This window comes from Diospyros lotus, chromosome 8, assembly GCF_014633365.1.
Source record: "Diospyros lotus cultivar Yz01 chromosome 8, ASM1463336v1, whole genome shotgun sequence".
Classification (NCBI taxonomy): Eukaryota; Viridiplantae; Streptophyta; class Magnoliopsida; order Ericales; family Ebenaceae; genus Diospyros; species Diospyros lotus.
The window spans coordinates 41,474,461-41,496,360 of record NC_068345.1 but is presented as its reverse complement, the minus strand read 5'-3'; the positions used below and the strand labels follow the sequence as shown (position 1 = coordinate 41,496,360).

The 21,900-nt window shown below is 36.5% G+C and overlaps 3 protein-coding genes and 1 non-coding gene across 8 annotated transcripts; 2 read left to right on the top strand and 2 right to left on the bottom strand.

The window, feature by feature from the left end:
- Positions 1-24: 24 nt before the first annotated feature.
- LOC127808895 (octanoyltransferase LIP2, mitochondrial-like) lies at positions 25-9,560 on the bottom strand. Of its 5 annotated transcripts, XM_052347601.1 has the most exons (5): positions 9,336-9,560; positions 9,090-9,206; positions 8,911-8,998; positions 3,098-3,969; positions 25-43 (listed from the first exon to the last, which is right to left on the bottom strand). In XM_052347601.1, the coding sequence occupies exon 4, from the start codon at positions 3,829-3,831 to the stop codon at positions 3,109-3,111; it is 723 nt and encodes a 240-aa protein (XP_052203561.1). In that variant the 5' UTR covers positions 3,832-3,969; positions 8,911-8,998; positions 9,090-9,206; positions 9,336-9,560; the 3' UTR covers positions 25-43; positions 3,098-3,108. The 5 variants fall into 5 exon arrangements, with proteins under 5 accessions (XP_052203561.1, XP_052203563.1, XP_052203559.1 ...); XM_052347603.1 differs by lacking the exon at positions 25-43 and having other exon boundaries at positions 2,976-3,969; positions 9,090-9,227; XM_052347599.1 differs by lacking the exon at positions 25-43 and having other exon boundaries at positions 2,976-3,969.
- A 918-nt stretch (positions 9,561-10,478) lies between these two features.
- Positions 10,479-11,882, bottom strand: LOC127808891 (probable F-box protein At4g22030). Its single transcript, XM_052347594.1, has one exon. The coding sequence runs from the start codon at positions 11,853-11,855 to the stop codon at positions 10,539-10,541; it is 1,317 nt and encodes a 438-aa protein (XP_052203554.1). The 5' UTR covers positions 11,856-11,882; the 3' UTR covers positions 10,479-10,538.
- A 2,980-nt stretch (positions 11,883-14,862) lies between these two features.
- Positions 14,863-20,103, top strand: LOC127808914 (uncharacterized). Its single transcript, XM_052347626.1, has 7 exons — positions 14,863-15,119; positions 16,216-16,477; positions 16,558-16,677; positions 16,761-16,919; positions 18,667-18,839; positions 19,132-19,237; positions 19,866-20,103. The coding sequence occupies exons 2-7, from the start codon at positions 16,238-16,240 to the stop codon at positions 19,893-19,895; spliced, it is 828 nt and encodes a 275-aa protein (XP_052203586.1). The 5' UTR covers positions 14,863-15,119; positions 16,216-16,237; the 3' UTR covers positions 19,896-20,103.
- A 1,454-nt stretch (positions 20,104-21,557) lies between these two features.
- Positions 21,558-21,630, top strand: TRNAF-GAA (transfer RNA phenylalanine (anticodon GAA)). The gene has a single exon. It is a non-coding gene; the product is annotated as a tRNA-Phe (tRNA).
- The last annotated feature ends 270 nt before the right edge of the window (positions 21,631-21,900 follow it).

Sequence of the window (21,900 nt, the reverse complement as noted above, 5' to 3'; positions counted from 1 at the left end):
GTAGTCCCACTGGACTCGCCCTTAATGACTGCTTTACCTTTACCTGGAATGGCATAAGAAGATCAAGTGAGCCACAAGGCTCAGCAAGTTCTAGTACAAATGAGCAGTATGAAGAAAGAGAAATCATGATGACACCGAGAGGAGTGTACAACGACTTCATAACAATATTCAATTATATAAGTCGGAAATCATATCTCATAGAATTATAAATTTCAATTTTTTGTTCATGTATAATCATACAAGTGCATATATCATAAATATAAATCCCATAGGCTCATAAGCCACGATGCAAAATATGCGTTAATCATCATATCAGTAAATCAACACATAACGTATCGAGCACAACCTGCCGGGCTATGGCCACCTCGTCCCGCGTCAGGCACTCCTAGGGTACCCTTTATTTCCGCGCAAAATAATAAGTGCGCTAAGAACATATATATGAGCATCATGTACATGTATGCATCATGTATGCATTTACCAGCAATGTAAAATTTAAATTCTCGTTCTCAATATACATTTAATACCATCGAAGAATGTTATGGCAAAAAAAATGTTATTTTTCCCACCATACAATCGCTCTAATACATTAAGTAAATGTTTAATTAATATTAATAAAAATTTTCGGATGGGTACTGTAGCGGGGTACTATACAGATACGGTATGGTACTGTAGCAAGATACTGTATGTATACTGTACGAATACGGTATTATACTATAGCGATATACTATATGATATTGTATCGAGATACTGTATAGGTACTGTATTGAGATACTGTATAGGTACTGTATGGTACTGTATCGATATACTATATAGGTACTGTATTGAGATACTGTATAAGTACTGTATCGAGATACTGTATAGGTACCATATTGAGATACTGTATAGGTACTGTATGGTACTATATTGAGATACTGTATAGGTACTGTATTGAGATACTGTATGGTACTGTAGCATCCGAATTTTCACACATTAACTTGATATTTTTTCCACAATTTCATGGGACATTCGGGTATAGACATTAATTATCCAGACATCATTCACATATAAGATATACCAATAAATACACTACAATGAGCAATGAAGGTGAACAAACTCCCATCATAATGGAGGTGAAAAATGCCATTCACAGAATAATATTAGGGTGAATCAAACCCTTTTTGAGACATCAAATAGACTCACAATATTTAGGAATTTTATACTATGTAGATAGAAAAAATTTAATAGAGATGCTACACATGGAAGGGGAGAAAAATAAAAGAAGAAGAAGAAAGGATACTTACCTGAGGATGAATAAATCAAGATGAAGCACCCGCACAGAAGCTTCAATTGCCACAGAAAATTTAACAGAATAGAAACAGTAGAGAAGAAAAAGAATGCGTATCAGATGAGGAGGAGGAAGAAGAAGAATAGAATAAGATGAAGAAGAAGAAGTCGGGAGGGAGAAGAAGAAAAGGAGATAAAGAGGAAGAAAAAGAAGGTGTAAAAAAAAGAAGTGAAAGAAGAAAGTAGGAGTAAAAGGAAAAAAGAAGAAGTAAAAGGATGAGTGAAAGAAGAAAGGAGAAGTAAAAGAGGGAGTGAAAAACAATAAAGAAGAAGTGAAAGAAAAGGTAAAAGAAGAAAAAGAAAGAGGGGTTGGGAAGTAATGATTCGTAGATGGTGGGTGTTTATTTATTTATTTTTTATTTTTTTTGTATTGGGCTTAAGCCCAAATAAATGGCCCATCTTCTATTTCCTTAAAGGCCCAAGCCCAACTCTTAGCCCATTTGCCTTAAATAAATTGAAGCCCAACTCATTATCCCATCCATTTAATTTAAACCAATACATACAAGCCCATAGATCTATTTCAACATTAAGAATCAAATTTGCTCAACTTATATAATAACTAAAATAAGTTAATACATCATTCTAAAATTCTAAACCCAATAATGGGTCGTTACACATATGGTTTCCATTAGTAAAACATGAAAATCTGTTGGTATATCCCTTGTGGATTTCTAAAAACAGAAAAAATTTCCGTTGGTATAGGGATCTACTAACCCATAAAGCATCCGTGGGAAAAGAATATAACTCATACAAATCAACATTCAACCATTAGTACAATCTATACCGACAGAAATATTATGTTAGTAAATCACTAAATTAATTCAAATATTAAGACATTTACCAACGATTTAGGGAATGAGCGAGATATACCAACAGAAATTCCATTGGTAAAGCTGATCTTTTATTAATTATTTTTGTAATATACATTTACCAATAGATCACATGTTAATAGAAATTTTCAGCATTACAATACAACAAATAAATTATCTAAATAAACACCATATTAATGCATAAATGAAAATATGTATCTACAAAGACATTAACATCTTAAATTCTCATTATCATCCAAAAATATAAATTGGTCTAGTATAAAAAGGGGCATATGAAAAGGGCTTAAAGTTCATACAGTCCCTAAGCAACAAAGACAAAAAAAAAAAGAAAAAAAAAAAAAAGAGCTTAAAATTCCAGTTCATCTCAATTCTTATTCTTCATCACCAGCATATATAAGATTAATTATGGTTATAATTCAATGTTCACTTGATAATTATTATAATGATTGATATAAAATGCTAGGTACACATTATATAAACAAAAATATAAAGCAACTAAACAAGTATTTAAAAAGACAATATTTACGCTCACGAGTGTCACTAACTTGGTGGCATGAACATGAAGAATGCCCGTTACCATTTCTTCATAGAGGGCACTACACACATCTATCAGCTATAGAAATGTATTTATAATTTTGAACACATTTTTATAGGGTCACAATGACCCGAGTAGAGCTGAGCTTTGCTAAGCTCAGGCTCGAAGAGCCAATTTTTAGGCTCAAACTCAAATTTGTCAAAATTATTTTTTAAAAAAAAAACTGATAATCTGATATAGAAATAATCAACAAATATAACTTTAAATCAAACCTGATAATCAACAAATTTAACATCAACATGATTATATTTCAAATTGCAATATTAATCAGTAATCACAATTAATATATTTCAACAACCTACAATAAAAATACCAACATATATTTCAAAAGCCTCCAAGAATCATATACCTTGTTTTGTTTCATACAACATCTTGTTTAATGTTTTGGTTGTCCCACGAGATGGAGAATGCCTTATCTTTCCAAACAATATCACTAAACCCAAATACCTTAGCAAAACAAGAAATCAACTGCTCTTGAATCACTTCTTCGACAGGAAGCACCTTATCTGTCTCTCTCCTCAACGAGGTAATGCCCTTGTCCGCGATTCCACACGGCACAATATGCTTAAAGTAGCTTAAATCTGGGTCCATGTTAAATGCCAAACCATGGGACGTTATCCCAGATGAAATTCTAACTCCAATGGCACCAATCTTCCTGTCCCCAACCCACACCCCAGTCTCACCTGTTTGTCCAACATGAGCTTTCACACCATATAAATATGCCATTTCAATCATAGTTAACTCAAGTTTCTCCACATACTTGCGTGCCCCAACTCCAATATCACGCAGGGATATGATAGGATATAAGATGGCTTGATGTGGACCGTGAAATGTAATGTCCCCTCCCCTTTCCGTGTAGTGAAGTTCAGCTCCTATATTTTTGAGATCTTCTTCGGGTAGTAACAAGTTGTGATCTGTTCTCCTTTTGCCAAAGGTATAAGTAGGTGGATGTTGTAGGGACAAGAGAGTATCAGAAATCTTACAAGCTTTTCTGTCAGAGACAAGCTTCTCCTGAAGCTTAAGTGCTTGTAAGTAGTTGACAGTGCCCAGTTTCCAAATCTCTAGGCTTCGAAGAATTCCCATTCCCTGCGAATCATGGCACAACCAATTTCTTACCCATCCTAAGGTCACAAGAAAGAGACCTTTTTAAGTTTATAGCTCTTTAGGCTTTGTAAAGGTCACCAATGAGTCAGGTAACTTGAAGTTGCCATATGAACAAAACTGAAAGAGACACAAAGCAATTGCAGGCAATAAGTTGCCATTGAATGCAGTTCAGTAGGTAAAATCCAAAGTATCCACGACAAACAGGAGCACATCACAAAATTAGCCTTAGAAAATTCCTATACAATAAAAACGCAACAGGACAGATAAAAGATGGCATAAAACAATTCAACCCATTATTCTCCATCATTAAGCTGTAACTAAGAAGATTAGTTACAAAGTTTGACACAGAAATTCCAGAAAATAGGAGTCATGGGAAGATAACAGAGGTAGTAACATATAACCAAAGGTTTCTCCCAAATTGCCATTAGATAACAAGTACCCTCTCTTCATCTCCACAGAGTTTCCCAAATTGCAAAAAAACTAGTGATGCACAAATGCGTAACACATTCCCTACCCAGCCAAGAGCTGACTGTTTCAGAATCATGCATCCCTATCCTAGATTTCTAAAGTAAAGAAAAAAAGAAACAAAAAAAACTAAACAAATTTTGAGTCAATTGAGGGTGAGCGACTGTGATGCATGAAAACGGCTCGAAGGAGCAATTTCAGCATTTCCAAAATGTTTCCCGTTTCCAGAACTCCAAAAATGTCAACATATTTTCAGGGTCGTTTCTATAATTTCGAAAACGTTTCGAGATCGTTTTATAATAAGTTGAAAATATTGGAAACGCGTTTCCAATTTGGAAACGTGTTTTTGTCAACAAACGAGGTTAGAGACGGAAACAATTTCATCTCTAACCAGCATATATTAATTCTGATTCAAGGGTTGCCCTAATCTATTGCTCTCTTTGTGACCGTCCCCTTATCATTGTTCTCCCTTGTTGCCCGGTTGCTCGATGCTAGGTGTCACCATTGATTCACAACTCTGATTGTTGTCGTCTTCAATTCACAAACATGGATCGACATTTCCATACTCGGTGCCATTGTTTCGGTCCAACACGAATCAATACAACTCCGATTGCTTAGTGTCGCCATCAATTCACAAACACAAACTGAGTTGAGCCGCCATCAATTTACAAACAAGAATCGACATTTCTGTGCTCATCACTACCATTTCATGCAACACAAATCAATTCACAACTCCAATTGCTTGGTGTTGTCGTCGATTCACAACTCCTATTGCTCAGTGTCGTTGTCGATTCACAAACACAAAAGGTTTGGCTAAGTTGGCTCTTCGATCAGCAATAGGCGAAGACCATCCAGCTTCTCTCTCAGTATGTATTTATTTCAATTTTGTAATGTATTATGTATGTATATTTATTATCTATATGCATTGATTTATGCTATATGAATGTATTGTATATGTATATATATTATGTGAATCAATGAATGTATCATGTATAGTTGTATGTAATACTTATTTTTCTAATTCAATACTATGTATGTAATATATTATATAATACCTATTATGTGAATGTATGTAATACTTAATAGAGTATTGACTGTTAATTTATGTGAATGCAATATAGAATTTATGTTTATTTTTAGATTGAAAAACTCTTTTATAATTTTCTATATTAAAAATTATATTTATAAAAAGACCTCTATATTTTATTTATTTACACGTTTTTGTTTCCTATTTTTTTGGAAAATGCCATTTTCCCATTTCCGTTTCGTATTGTATCCATTTCCCGTTTCCAATTCCATGACCTAGGTGAGGGAGGTATCATCCCATCCATGCCAGGAAAAACCAAAAAAAAAAAAAAAAAGGAAAAGAAAATTGTCTCATTCAATACCACAAGCCACCAAAAGAATCCAAACATGCGCCTTCATATAGAGTTGGGAGGTCGAGAGTCTTGATCCTTGGAAGGTGTCTCTTTGCCTCTACCTCAGCAACTCATCAACAATAACAAAATCCAAACCCTACCATACAAATATTAAACGTATTAACATCATATGAGGCATAAGTTGCAAATTAAAATCAAGTAATTGAACTATCAATTTAATGGCATACCTTTTGTGTGTCTGTGACCACTGTCCAACCAACATGTGTACTCATACCAAGGTCCATCTTGACCGTAGAGATAAACCACTTCCAGTTTTTCTTATTTTCTATATCCACGACCTTCCATGCCACTGGATACATTTGATTATTATCGTCCTTTGATACACAACTTAAAAGTTGACCTTTACATGGACCCTTAAGAAAGCATCCATCGAATCCCAAAATCGGTCTACACCCAGCCTTACACCCCTTCTTAATAGCATCAAAACAAACATAAAATCTCTTAAAATGTTGAAGCCCATATTCACCTTTTTAACTTTAACAAAACACGTAGTACTAGGATTGGATCTCCTAATTTCATCTACATAGTCATGTAGCCTACCATATTCAACCTTGTAGTCACTTGTGATACTTCCAATGACCTTATTCTTTGCTCTCCTACACACTATTTTCCCCACAAAGACATTGAAGGTCTCTCTACAAAGTTGTTGAATTTCTCTTATCCCAGCCTGAGACAAAATCCTCTCCCTAAAATGCCCAACAATAAATTTTGAATTGCATAACATATTCTTGTTGGTTCTATAGCCTTTGTGCACAAGGTTATAAGTTTTGATAATGAAGTTGTTTGATTTTCTATCTAAACTAGCAAACAACAACCATGGGCATCCTTCCCTGCAGTTAACATTGACCTTCTTAGGCTCATTAGGTTTAATGATAAGCTTTACTCCCCTAGCCACAGCATACTTGGACATAGCCTCCCTGAACTCATCTACGCTCTTAAAAATCATATCCAACTCCCAATATGGAATTTTAGAGTTTGAATCATAGTGAATATTTCTCCGTGTGTATCCTCTTCCTTGACTAGCCTCAACCTCATCCTCAATGTCTCCCTCAGTACCCCCTTCCTGTCAGGATCAGAGCTACTCTCATAAGGCTCACCACCCCCAATTACACCTATAGATGTATATTACAACCCTTGAGTAGAACTCATCCTCAAAAGCTACCTATCAAGGGGATGGTGCCCAAGAGATTATATACCCCACACCAAGAGTCTAAACTTTCGATGTGTGACAAATCTCATACCTTACAGTGGAGCATAATATACCACCACGCTCTACAATCCCTGCGCCCACGATGGTAGGTTGTGCACTAGCCACGGCTAGTCCCGAACAAACACTGCAATGCCAACATCTGTCGCCGCGTGATTGCAACTGGGAGACATGAAGCCAGCTTTGATACCATTGTTATAACCCTTGGGTAGAACTCACTCTCAAAAGCTAGTTCTCAAGGGAATGGTGCCCAAGAGATTATAAACCCGACACCAAGAACCTAAACTTTCGATGTGGAAAAAATCTCATACCTTACAGTGGACCATAACAATGTACCAAATAGAACAAGTTCCCCTTGGACCCCTGAATCATTACCTGCTTCCCCTAATAATCGCTCCCCTTCTTATGCAGATCAGACACTTCTTCTATAATTTGTCACCCTCTCTCTTGCAATCCTCAACTCCTCATCGACCTCACTATTAAACAATCCACCACCATCCTCTTCTAATGCGTCAATCCTTTCCTCACTATTGTCAATACAACTATCCTCGGTGCTTCCCCCCAAACCCTACAATTGAGAATCTCCCACCCCACTTCCCTCAGTTCTTGAAGAGTTAACCTTACTGTCTATTATATGCTGAACAAATACATCCACAATATGACTGTTTGCAATTAGTGCACAGAAATTTAGCACATCTTGATCTCCCTCAATTAATGTGTAATGCGACATATCTGCACCTACGACCCACCCATAGTGATGTCCACAAATGCCCAAATATCATCCTAAACTTGATTTTGAACTCTAAATTACATCCTAAACTATATGTAAATGGAAAATCTAAAAGAAAATCACACAAAAGGAGGAGGAGATAGTCGTGATCTTACCTCATCATCGGTGGTAATTGGTCTGCAATCATGGCACTTAGCGGTCGACGGTCGCGATTAGCGGGTCAACAATAGCACGACGATCAGCGGCCTTCGGTTCTTATGAAGAGAGAGAGAGATCGGGTGATTTGTGATTTGTGATTTGTTTGTGGGTTGTTTTGTTTTGTAATGGTGAGGGTATTTTGGTATTTTAATATTTTCATATCATCACTCACTCTCCTCAAATGCGCGTCATTTCACACATGTTGTTTCATGGAAAATGGGGGGTGTAATCGGTCCCTTTTGCAACTTGAGGGGCACAATAGATCCCCCTCAAGTTAAAGGACATAAGTGGTTAAACGAGGCTAGTACAGAGGCATGGATGTGTTTTTAGCTGATTTTATTTATGTCTGGATTTTTATTTATCCCATATCTCAAGTACAATCTCAATCGTTTAAGTTTGCTAAGAAACGGTATCAAAATTGTTTTAGATTTAAGACTTTTGCTCCATGCTACTCTTGAACCCATCTCTCAAAACATGATGAACAAGACCAGACAACCAAATAGGAAGGCAATAACTTCTGCAACCTTCTCATAGTCATATAATGAAGAAAAAAAAAAGTCATCCTTCCTTAATTATATTAACAAATTGTTGGCTATTTAGGGGAGAGAGCAAGAAGGAAAACAAAACACATACTGTCCTCCACCTCCTGCTGAGAGCCTAAACAAGACAAGTTTTTCCTGCCTTTGTTTCTCCAACTAAAATCTTGAGTATTATCATTCTTAAAATAACAACTACTTATATGTTATTGAAACATCAACAGGATACCCTATCAATATATTCAATAACATCAGAAAAGTAGACTATTCTCGAGGACATGAATCTAATCCAACATTCAAATTCACCATTACATTCATAATGGCAGGAATTCTCAAAAGGGCAAGGTATTAATCCTGATTCCAGAAAACATTAATGGAGGGATTCAGTGGACAAAAGAAATCAAGAAATATTAAATCACTCGTTCTATAAAAGGCAAAAGAACAGTACTAACTAATAAGATACTGAAAAGCCGCATTTCTTACCTCTTAATCAAGGTTTTGCAGCAAGAAGAAGTTCTAGTTCAAAATCTGATGCATGAATTTGATCCTTTTAACCGCAGGTCGACATCAACTGGAAGCATGCACAAAATGCAGATGCAGGAAAATCAATTAGAGAAACAAAATGGAATAAATGAATAAATATGTAACTGATAGTATGTTACCTCAAACAGATCCAACAACAATGATGTTAATAGCAACGAAGATAACCTTCACAAGGAACCCTACGAATCCCATCACTACGAAATCGATCGCTGTACGGACCGCTACCTTCGTGAACTCTGGATAATTATCAGATCAAACTAGAACAGATTGTACAATCAAGATGAAACGAGGACTTACGGTGTTTAAAAGACAAGCAAAGATGAAGATCCGAGATCTTAAAAGAGGAGGGACATTTTCGAGTTTACCTTTGCGATCGGGTATAGTGACACCTCTTGACGAGGAGTCATTTGGCGAAATCTCTCAGTGGATCAAAAGAGAGAAAACAGAAGACAGAGAGATTGAGTCGCCAGAGAACCTCCATGGACGGTGATGGCAGCGCAACCGGAACGCTATGAGCGACCGAGCGGCGGGCTAGCTGCGCTTCGCTGGAAAGCCCAGAGTCGGCAGAATGGGAAAGGAACCCTAGGTTTCCTTGATTATATTCCTGGGCCTAGGCCCGCCCACTGGCTCACAACACAACTGGGCTGGTCCTCTCTCTCTCTCTCTCTCTCTCTCTCTCTCTATATATATATATATAATATTAAATATCTAAAAATTACGACAAGATAAACAAAAATCATGTTATTTATTTATTTTATTTTTCACATAGAAGTAGTTATCTTTTGATATAGTATAAATGGCAGAATAATTTTACAAACGAAAATATTTATTTGTTGGTATTGTTATGTATTTATTAATGAAAATACTTATTTATATCGGTATAACATTAATTTTATTTAAAAATATTATTTAAACCTTTAAGTTTTACATTTAAAGTGATATGTTGCATTGATATCTTATAGTGTGTGTTACATCATTGAGGAGTGTCGCTATATATATTAAATTTAAGTGTCTAAATAGTATTTACAATTTCAATGTACTATTTTATCAAATTGTGAAAACTTTGTGTTGCAACCAATCTTGGTCCAAAAGGTGAAATAGCTCACCCTAGGCGCCCCTCACACCCGGCCCGATAAGATATGGGGAGGTTAATCATGGTGACCTAGTCGGATGCAGTGACTAGATCCCGGGCTCATCGCGCACAAGGAGCCTCCCTCACTTTGGAGAAAGGTACTCCACACTGCCGCTTGCGAGACTCGATCATCGATCTTGATTCAAGATTCACCATGGAAGGCACTTTGTACCCCCTTCGTGACCAACTGAGCTGCCCATGTCGGCGTGTTACAACCAATCTTCACACATACTATAGATATGTTTAGTTTTCACATTCAAATGTCTTAATGTAGAAAGCAAAAATTATTGATTGAATTTCCATAAGATATTTACTAACCCACCAGTGGTTTACGTACAATGAATTTACAAAAGGAAACATTAGCAATTCATGTGGAGAACTAACTAAAGTTAGGGTCACGTGTATTATGCCAACTAAGGAATTGGAAAAACTAAGGTTAAAAAAGCTTGCTTGCAAACTCATCTATGGCCTCCCCTTTTATTGAAGAAGAAGTTGCAAGATCTTTTAGCTCAGATAAGCTTCTTCCCAGCTGCAAAGCCACCTTCATTTCAAACAGTTCTCCGTTCTCTCTTCTCTCCACTTCTTCCTTCAAATTTGACTGTATAGACTCTTCCATGAGCCTGAAGAAACCGGCGTTGCCTCTATACATCTCGAACACCATTCCCACTTGCCCACCATGCTGCACTGCGTTCACGATGCTTGACAAAGCACCAGCCGCCACCCCAAGCACCACAGTCCATGGACCATGGCTAGGGGATCCCACCAAGGCCGAGCCAATAGCTGCAAGGCCAGTTAGTAAAGGGCCAGAAATGGCTAACGCCTTGTTCAATTTCAAGGCCTTTTCACCCAGTCTCAAGTAATCTGCCTTGTCCTTCTTCTTCAAAACCCGAACTATCTCTCCCATTTCCTCTTCCAACTTCGCATTCCAACCATTGATTATATTGTTTCTCTTATAATGAAGCCTTTTAGCTTGTTTTACACGTGGCTGAGGCCACCACACAGCAGGTTCCATGGTTGCCGGGAACTTTTTAAGCATCGCGCCTAGTAAAGGAAGAGGGAAGGCCCTGTCAAGCGCCAGAACTTTGTCCATGGCCTGGTTCACATCATCCATGGTTAATGGGTTGCCAAGAGACACCATTGTGCGGATTTCTGCATGAAGCTGCTTGAACAACCTTGCAGCGTTTCGTTGCTCTTCAACAAGTTGAGACGGCTGAATCCTGTTCATGATTATCAACATCCCAGTAGCTGCCAAATACAACAAGGTGGAAGAGAGCTTGAGCGCTGAAAGAGGAGCACCGCCTGTACCCACTACTGTACCTGCAATCCCAGCCATTGTTGCAGCCGTGAGAGTGATCGTGTTAATGGATGTCAAAAGTAGACTGTTCCAGTTGTTTCTTTGCCCTCCCATGTTCTTATGCATCTCCACCCTATCTTCAACAGCCCCCATGATCGCGTAAAGCTTCTCCATCACCAATGGATCTGAAACTTCATTAGTGTCATAAGCTCGACGATTGATGCGAAGATTAGAGAGTACTTTCTCAATATGAGTAGTGGTCGTATTTGTGTAACCACTTCTTCTGAAATCCAATTCCTCCACCAAACTAGGACTGTTTGTGAGCTTGGGAAGAGAGGCTCTACCATTCCGAAGCTTCGGCATGTCGATGATAGCTCTGATGATTTCTCTCCGGCAAGACGGAGATGATGAGGGAATCGATGAACAACATAGCACACCCGATGCTCCAAGGCTGGCCATATCTCTTCTTGTGGCAGAGATTCTGATCTTAAATTTTCTGGGTATCCCCTGAGTATATATGATTCGCATGGAATTAATACACACACAGACATATACATATATATAAATTAAGGGTAAGGAGAGTGGAGTTGACAAGTAGGAAACAATTGTACTGTTCAACGGGTTGAATATATTAATTAATTTCGTCTAGGCTCAAAGCTTAGACCATGGCCGGTCTTCAATCGGAAACCGTCTTTCATTGACTTTCAACACAATAAAACAAGTAAAAGCCTTGGCCAACTCAACCCTTCGTCTCGGACGCAGTACTGCCAAAGAGAGATTGAGACCAACTACCACTGCAACGGAAACCATGCGGGCATGGTCAAAAAGTTAATGTGAACATTAAGTGCAGTATATATATATATATGTATATAATCGAAGGTTCAGATGGGTCATATATTATGAGCAGGATTCAGGAAGTGGTTAATTTGCTCGTGGGTGAAGGGCGTTACGTACACAGACCATGACTTATTCACCTGCATTGCATTTAACGCGGATGCGACACGTACGCCAAAATTTTCTCAATCGCCACAAAACCTTGAACTTAATTAGTTCCCACAACAGATCTGTTCTAAACTGAGGTTTGTCTGTGAATTCAGTTTGATCGATTTGGAAATTAATTAACATCGAATAAAGTGAGAAATTAATGTCTTATTAAAATCGTAGATTCATTCATATAATTACTGTCAAATAAATAAATAGGTTATTACCTTAATCCCACAACTTACACATTGGTGGTTTCGCGCTCAGTATTGTAATCAAGGTCTTTTTCCTACAAACAGGTTTTGTGTTTAAAAATCCATCCCTTCAACGAATAAAGTGAGAAAGGTTTCCTTGCCAGCTACTAGGTCATCATCTTCATAGTTTGTAACTAACTATCTATCATTTGTGTGTTTTTTCTTCGAAATAAATATAAAAATAATAACTCTAAAATTATTTTTAAATAAAAAATAGTAAACATGTTTTTAAATATTTTGAATTTTTTTATTCTAGAAACAATTATTTAGACTAAATTCATATTTTTATTTCTATATTTTTATATAATCACTTAAACTTTTTCTTATTTTAATTACACGTTTATTTATATTTTCGACTCAACGTAACTTTTCTACTTTATTTTTTTTTTAATTATTGTCGACATTTAGAATTGGTCGACCGTGATTTGTTGGTCCGCACTGATAGGATGAACAAGGAAAGAAAGAAAAAAGAAAATATGCCAAGGAGTTTTGTATGATTCGATCTGCGTTCCTCCGACTGGCTGGTCTCTTGAAAGTACTCTAGCGTTCAAGTGAGTAAGGAAGTAGGAAAAATGCAATGTATTAAGTTGCATTCTCATTACTGTTTTAAGTCATTTTTAATTTTCAATTTTTTAAAATAATGAAAATGCGTTCTCTTTGTTATTTTTAAAAATAAAAAAAAATTATAAAGAAAATTCAAAACAACAAAAAATTATTTTGAGTGTTTTCATCCAAAACAAATTCTAAACTCAAAACATATTTATTTATTCATATATTTATTATTGTAATAGAAAAAAATATTACAAAATTCATTAACTTTAAAATGTATATATTTTTTAATAATATATTAATATTAAATATTTATAAATTATTGAATAATCAAATTTATTGAATAAAATATTATTATAAAATTATTTTCAAAATTTCAAAAAGAACGTATTTTCTAATTTTCTGTTTTGAGAAATAATTTTTCAAAATAATAAAAAAAATGCATTTTTAATGTTCTAAAAACAGACTACCAAAATAGAAAACTGAAAATGAATTCAAAACTTAAAACTGAAAATTGAAAAGCAAAAATAACGCAATCTTAGTAAGTTGGCAAAAAAAAAAACTTATTTTAGCTCTGGAAAAAGCTTACTGATATAAGAGGAGGAGATGTCCCTCTGTGCACATGTATCGTGCATCTACAGGTGATGGGACTGAATATCCAACGCCGACAGAGACGGCCTGATGCCGACGAGATCTTCATTAATGAAAATGGGATCCGTCATTAATGAAGATGGGATCCGCCATAAATGAGGATGAGATTTAAGGTGGGCGTACAGATGCCCAGAGACAACCACAATGATGCTGCTTGTAGGCTAGTATAAGACCAAGATCGGATTGACATGGGCTAAGAAGATGTAGCCAGCTTGGGCCTGAACGACCTGTTCAGAATAACACCCGTTTCATCACTGCTTTTTGGCTATTCTTTGGTCTCCTTGTCATGCAAGCTGAATAATTCAGTCGGTGAGCTAGGAGCGCACTTGGATAGATTAGCGAATTGGAAACATTGCTCAAAACTTGCTAGAAATATCGTTGGGAACTCATTTAAGGCCTATTTCGTCCCACGATTTGAGCTCAAGTTTTAGCAATGTGTGAGTTTGCTCCAACGAACTCGATCGACTTGAGGTCCACTGGGCCTTAGGCGATTGGGCCAGGCTGCTGGGACTTAGGCGATTGGGCTGACCTGTCAGGGTCGAGTCCAGCCCGTAAGGAGTAGTCCGAAAAATACCCGTAAAAATTATGTAACAATTTGAACTTTTTATTATTTCAATCATACTCTTGCACTTATATTTTGAATTAATTTAATCCTTCTAATTTTGACGTATAAAAAAAATTTAATTAGATCATCTTATTTTATTTTTCTATACATCAAAATATAAAAATTAAATTAACTTTAAAAATATAAGTATATGGATATAATTAAAATGGTAAAAAAAATAAATTATTATGTAAAAATTAAATTAATTTAAAAATATAGATTTAGAGGGCAAGTAAGTTCAAGTACAAGATTAAAAATATATATATGTTTGGCACAATTATTTATAACTCCGACACGAGCCGTCTCCGGGTTCGACTTGATTTGGATTCTCGAGCCCTTTAAGCCGGCCGGTTAGTATAAACCATATAATTAGGATAAGGACGCCGGTTCTGTCTCCGAGACAAAACTCCAAAATGGTTAATGGCCAGAAGTTTTTGAAAATCTTGGGAGATTCTTACGAAGAAGCTCAGTAGCCATTCATCGAACTCGTGGCCCCTTATAAATCCGCAGTAGATTCTTAGAACATATATAAATAGCCATATGTGTCAGTGTTAATCAGCTTCTTGATTTTCGTCTCCTTAGTTCTTGTTCCGAGTTTTCCTTCTCCTCGTGGCTCTCGCCCCATCGAGCTCTGTTGAATTCTTCTATCGCAAGTTCGGATGAATTCAGCTATATTTTAATCAGGTGAGTAATTCTGTTTGTGTGATTGTTACTGTTCGAACCAGCACATGTATAAATATGTATATGTATGGTGCGATTCTTTTTTTTCTTTTTGTTGCGATAAATGCGAATCCTGTTGATTTATCGTTCAGATCTGCCAAATTGAACTCCAGAATTTAAAAACTTAGGACTTGATCATTTGTGTTGTCCATGTTGAGCCTGCAAGAATGTGATTTCTTGTAATAGAAATGTTTAATATGTGTCTGTGATCACAGCTATCAAATTGTAAATTAGGACTGGGCAGCTAGAAAGTGAATTTTAGAAACTTAGGAAAGATCATAAGTTTATGTGTCTTGTAATTTTTGCAGAGAAGTAAAATCTATTATTTCAGTTTGGAAGAAAAGATTATGGTTAATGTGTAAAAGGGAAAAACAAAACGAGGTTCTTAATTGCAAAGTGAAAAAATGATACCCACAAGCTAGAAAACATATGTAAGGTTTTGGAGATAGGCTAACTCCAGAAAGGATACTTCCTCCTACCCGCAACATATCCACAACTTAATGCATATCTACAACTCGCATCACATCAGCGCAACATTATGGATACATAGTGTGATTAATTAGAAAACTCTTATGAAAGTTTACGTTTTTGGAAATGTTATGATTAATGTTTGCCTTTATCATTATTGTGTTTTAACAATCTACCCCTTTGTCAACCTATTGTGGTAGATTAAAGCAAAAAATCCGGCCTTGCAACGTTAGAAGATGACTTTTTCCTTGACTTTTACACTGGTCCCTTGAGCCTTAAAGAGGTGGTCACCATGCTTCCTAGTTTTTTGGGGGATTTGAAAGAAAGGTTGTTGTCTGTTACTCTGCATGAGCACATACACCTCTAGAACTAATTCCTTGAAAGTAGGTGATCTTGCTTTGATGGCTGCTTGAATGGCGACGTCTTTCTATGCTTGATTAAAGAACGATTAAAACTATGAATTCTTATGTAATTTTCTAATGGCTTAAGGCTTTTTCAACCACCTGCCCATAAGGGGAGCATCAGGATTGCCTTCCAGACCTATGTACTCAGTTTTTTTACCTTAAGTTATTGTGCTATCATAATTTTGAAGGTAAACTTATCATGGTTCAACCATGTTGATGATTCACACTTCTGGTGGCATCAAGTGGCAAACATATTTGGACTCTAGAAAGCTGCAGGATTGTAGTCAATACAAAGTTACATGTGACACTCCCTTAATTAGCACCAATCATCCAATTCATGGAAGATGTCCTGGTAATAAAGTGCTGCAGAGTTCCTCTTTCTCTTCAAAATGCTGTAATGGACTTAAGATCCATCGCCTGTTTCATCAAACAGCTTCCAAGAGATGGCTGGTAAGTTTGTAACCTGTACAGTGAATATTACCCTTCATTCTTGTTTACTGTTTGTTATGTATTTTTACAATTGTTTGCAGTGTCGATTGCGTGAGTCTACATCATCAGACGATGAGTACCGTTCGTCAAGGAACATAGCAATCAGTTTATTTAGGCGGTATAGGAATTTTGTGGAACGAGGAGGAGGTGACAACTTAAAAGTATATTCAGTAATTTGTCTGATCAATCACTGAGGTCACATTGTTGTTTCTGTCTAGTAACATGCTTCAATTGTAAACAATAGGAATTCATCAGTGCTGGGGTAAATGCATATGCATTGGGGTGCACTGATGAAGGGCTAAGGAAAGAACTTGCTGCTATGAAGGAATCAGGTTTGGAAATTGAAGCTATGCAAAATTACAGGGGAAGCACCAGTCTAAAATCCAAGATTTTCTCTAATGAGGTAGGTTGCTCCTATTTGGATGAACTTGAGCCAACACCAAGAGCATTTTATGTGAAACCACAATTCTGATGTTCTGGATCAATTAATAACAGTCATAACAGGTCTACTGATCCTTTTCTTATGGTTTTCCTGGTACAATCCATTATTACTTCATTTTAGTTTTATTTTCCTGAATAGTCTGAACCTGAGCTAATGGTTTTGTGTATGCAACTAAACAAGCATTGATTCTTAACACTTTCTGAACATTTAAGTACCCAATTTGTTGCTCATTTATGCCACAAATTACAACAATGGTCCTGCAGTTATACTATCTCTCATTAGACTGATAAGATGCCCTATTAATCCAGGTTCAATAGCTTAACACCATGGCCCATGGCCCATGGCCCATCATCCAAAAGTTCATGGAACCATGTAATATTATCCAAGATTCCCCAGAGGACTACTGGTATGGGATTAGGTTGTAATAAACTCCTCTCCTTTAGTTCATGATGTCCTAGCCAAGACTGAAATCCATATCTCAATCTAACCCAAACCAGTCTTAAAACGCTTTTCCCATGCCTACTTGATGGTGGTCTCGAGTTTACTTTGATACCACTTGTAACACCACAGGTTCTCACTCAAAAGTGTTAGCTAAAGTTAACTTTTGGGTTCATGGGATCTAGTAAAGTTAATTCTTGGCATTCTTGCTAGGCCAAAAATCTCATATCTGAATTTGACCCAAGCCAATCTCAAATATGTTCCTGTCCCCTACCCATTTGGTAACAATCATGAGACTTTGATACCACTTGTAACACCATGTCTCCTCACCCAAAAGTTCTAGCTAAAACTAACTCTTGGGTTAGTGGGACCAAGCAATACATCCAAGACCTCCGCAATAGACTACCGATGTAGGAGTGTGTCATGATGACTACTTCACTTCCTTGGTCCTTACCTCTCCTAATCTCAAAGCTCTCTCTCCTAATGTGGGCCTGTCTCTTCTGCTAACTAAGAACATCTGATGCTTCCCAAAAATCCATGTTCGAACCCTGTTATTTACTTATCAGTCATTCTAAATTGCTAGTCGCTCTTAGATACTCCATTAACATTAAGAAAGATAACCTCATTTAAAAGCCAAGCTCCTAGATTCAAATATCTAAGAGTTTGGCTTTTAAACCTTAATTCTACTAGGTGGGATCAGCCACGTAAATTTTAGCTGGCTAATCTTTTTTTTATCTATAGTCTCTATTTTGGAGTAAGTCTTTTTTATCAAATAATCACATTTTCTGTAGGGCCTTTATAATTCATATCATACTCAAGAGTCTCTTATCAAGTTTTCTTTTTGGTCTTCCTCTATCTCTTTTGCTGAAGACTTGTTCCATTCCATCCACTCTTCCCACAGGGCCTATATTGGTCTTCTTTTCACATAACAAAACCATGCGGACCATGTAATATTCATATATAGTTCAGCTTGCCAAAATAATTATTGTATATAACTCTGGAACATTATTCTTCTAACGGTTGAGAATTAGCCAGATAGAATTGTTCCTGTTTGAAACTTTTTTTCCCTTCTCTGTGCACAGAAGGTATTTATAACTGCTCTAGTCATCTCTATTTTCTGATCAGATGAATTATTTTTGTTTGACATTTTGATTTGCTGTCTCTTCTTTGCTCTCCAATAATTGATGGGGTGAGTAAAATTCATAATTCTAGATGATTAAATCTTCTGGATGGATGAACAATCTAAAAAACCGTGCATTACATGATGCAGATTGATGAGTGCATTCTGTGGCTAAGCATTATATTTATCACCATCCTATGTACACCACAGCCAACCATAGTCCGTTGGTCATCAACACCTCCAGTCTCGGATGAAATAATGCTACAATGGAAAGGCTTTTGTGCCATCATAGCTAATGCATACTTCGTGAGAGGGATGGCATGGTGAGTAGTTGTCATTATGTTCCATTATCCTGTATTCCACTTCGCACTGTTTTCATATCCTTTTTATGAACCATTATTTGCTATATCTTCTCAATATAAATTACTTAGATTTGTCCTTTGGCAAATACAGTATTAGTTCCTTGTGTACTGTAATCAATTATCACTTTGGCTCATTTGCTTCACTGTTCGATCTTGGATTGAGATCATTGGAAATATGATTTCACTCCTAGGTGTAAAGATCATTTGTGAGAATGTTGAAGTGGTAATTTTATGATTTATATGTTTTCTCAAGGCTTCCAGTGAAGACTCTTCAACTAGAGCAAATGGCAACAATGGGCCATGCAGAGGAGCCATCAGTTGTTTCCAGCCGAATGAGATTAGTATTTAGCACATTAGAGGTCAGCCTTCTAATTCTTCACTTTATTATAAAGGGGAGAAGATTATATGATGAATAAAGGTTAATTATCTCTGCTCATTTAAACTTTTGTTCTGGAGTTGGAACACCAGGAAGTAGGAATTTAGGTGCACATCAGGCATCATTCCTAGGAGATGGTCCATTCTCCATAATTGATAATTTATTGATGTATGTTTGATGACTAAACTCTTTTGTAGGCAAGTATTGAATGTAATGTTATAAAATTATCACTGCTCCGGAGTACACAAGAAAAATATACCCGTGAATAGCAGTGATGGAGGGCATAAAAGAAAATGTTCTGGGAAATATCGCTATAGGTGTAAATATAGGAATTGACATTACTTATTTCTTTCTTTTGTTTATTTCCTAGTTAATATGTTAGTTATTATGCTCCGTTAGAGTCCTAACTAGAGTATGATTAGTGGCACATCCTGACATGTGATCTTTTCTTTTTAATTTGTTCTGTGATTTGTCTAACAAATCATATTCACCGTTAATGATTATCTACTCTTTTAAGTACGATGTTCGTGGCTATATCATTTAAGCTTCGGATTTATGATTTTATTCTATTCCTCAAGTAGCTCCCCATTAATCTTTAGTTGCCTATGCAGGTGGTGAGTCCACAGTGGCCAAGATGGTAAGAGTCTCGTCTCGTGGTGGCAGCCCGGTGCTTGAACACGGGGAATACAATTTCCTGAATTTCCCTGTTCTCTGTTTCCCTACAGAATTGTACTTATTGTGCTTTAAAGCCCAAAAAGGAAAATTTTTCATGTATACATACCTAATAAACCTCTGTGTAAGACAGTTTATATGCTTGAATATAATTGCAGGATAATTTATGAAAATATATTTCTCTCTAGTTTCAAATTCTTGGACATATGTTGAGATAGGTAGCTTATTTCAAGTTCTTCAGTTGACCACATAGAAATGTCTAAGCACCACAGTACCCGATTTAAGATTAGCTTGGTATCACAGGCAGGTTGGAAAGTTGTCATCATATGGGCAATCTCAAGGCAGACTAGCTCCAATGCCTACACTGTGGACACCAGCTGCTCCACGACTGCTATCTCCTTCACCATCCCCTTGGTGTCCAACGCCCGGTCTACCACCATAGCGGCTGCGCAGCCCCGCTCTGCCACCATTGTCGCCAGGACTGCTGCCAAACCCGAAACCACCACCCCTTGTTCCATGGCTGCAACTTGGGAAGTGTTTCCAGAATTTCTTCTCTATATGGATCACGCCCTTCTCGGCATTGAGAGGGTGAGTGAGTGCAGCTAGCAGCACCAAGAGGAGGAGCTTTGCAGCCATGGTTAAAGGTCTGAAAGTACTGATGTATGATTTGAGAAATGGGAGGCCACAGAGAGGGAGAATTTATGTGAGATTTCTTGAGGGGTTTGTTTTGTGTATCACCTATCTTTATTCAACATAACACCACCCAGTTTTAATGATCTACCTAGCAGTTGTATACAGATGGACAACAAGCCATTCGCAAGTGTTTGCTTCCATTAGGGTTCGCAATGAACTGATGAAACATAGTAGCTGCAAAGCATAAAGTGTAAGAATTGTTTTGTGGTTCACCTGATAATTGATGAAAATATTTTATTAAATAAATCAATAATAATTATTTAATACCTTATAAGATAATGAAAATAAACATTTTATTAGATATAATGGCGTTTATCTGATGAGATAATTAATTTAAATATTATATATGATGATATTAACTTAATGAGATAATTGAATGATTTAATAAGATAATTGATTACTTTAAAACATTTATTTTAGTTTAGAAGATGGCATGTAATTGTTTGATACTATTGTACAAACAATATTATAACTCACATAAAGACAATTGCAATAAATAATCAGAAGATTAGATACCTTAGTCCCCACAAAATGTAAGACGAATTATTTTCAGAGTAAGAAGTGGGAACCTTTGTATATCATGTTAAAAGGAAAAATTCAATTGTTTTTGTTTTGTTTTTGATGAAATAGACCAAGTATAATGCCTCTCATCCTTCCATTAACTTCTAAAGACATGAAATGAGTTATTCTGTGCTAGCATTGACTTTGTTTTATGTGAGGCCAAAGATCTCAAGGCTTAGAACTTGTGAGCAACAAGGCTGGTCTCATCTAACCCTTAGCCCCATGATATATTTGCTGCAAAATATGGCTTGGCCCATTTGGCCGGCCCGATGGTCCCTTCAAAAAATCTATTAGATTTAGGCTCCAGAAGATAATGTCCAAGTTGAAAGCCGAATGTCTCGAATGAATAGACTCTTCCCACAGCCACAAGATATCTAGCGGGGATAGCTCAGTTGGGAGAGCGTCAGACTGAAGATCTGAAGGTCGCGTGTTCGATCCACGCTCACCGCAACCAGAGAAGATTTCTTTTTCCCATCTAATTTTTTGGCTCAGTCAGTCCGTCAGTCTTCTTCACAACGTACTAGTAGTAACAGGGGTGAGCGTAAGCAATATTTTAATTAAACTGAGCTAAATCAATTAAAATAATCAACTAAGTTATCAGTCAAAACCAAAATAATTAAACTGATCTAAAATGTCAAAAATAACATCATTTTTTACCAATAATTGAACAGAACAAAAGAAGAAAAATAGCTGATCCAGTTCAACAATACAATTTTTTTA

Bases quoted from the DNA above. Each gene is read 5' to 3' on its own strand.
- LOC127808914 (XM_052347626.1), top strand. From the start codon at position 16,238: ATGTTGATGATTCACACTTCTGGTGGCATCAAGTGGCAAACATATTTG. The intron at 16,678-16,760 runs GTATATTCAGTA...TGTAAACAATAG, and splicing joins GAGGAGGTGACAACTTAAAA to GAATTCATCAGTGCTGGGGT. The intron at 16,920-18,666 runs GTAGGTTGCTCC...TACATGATGCAG, and splicing joins CCAAGATTTTCTCTAATGAG to ATTGATGAGTGCATTCTGTG.
- LOC127808895 (XM_052347601.1), bottom strand. From the start codon at position 3,831: ATGGGAATTCTTCGAAGCCTAGAGATTTGGAAACTGGGCACTGTCAAC.
- LOC127808891 (XM_052347594.1), bottom strand. From the start codon at position 11,855: ATGGCCAGCCTTGGAGCATCGGGTGTGCTATGTTGTTCATCGATTCCC.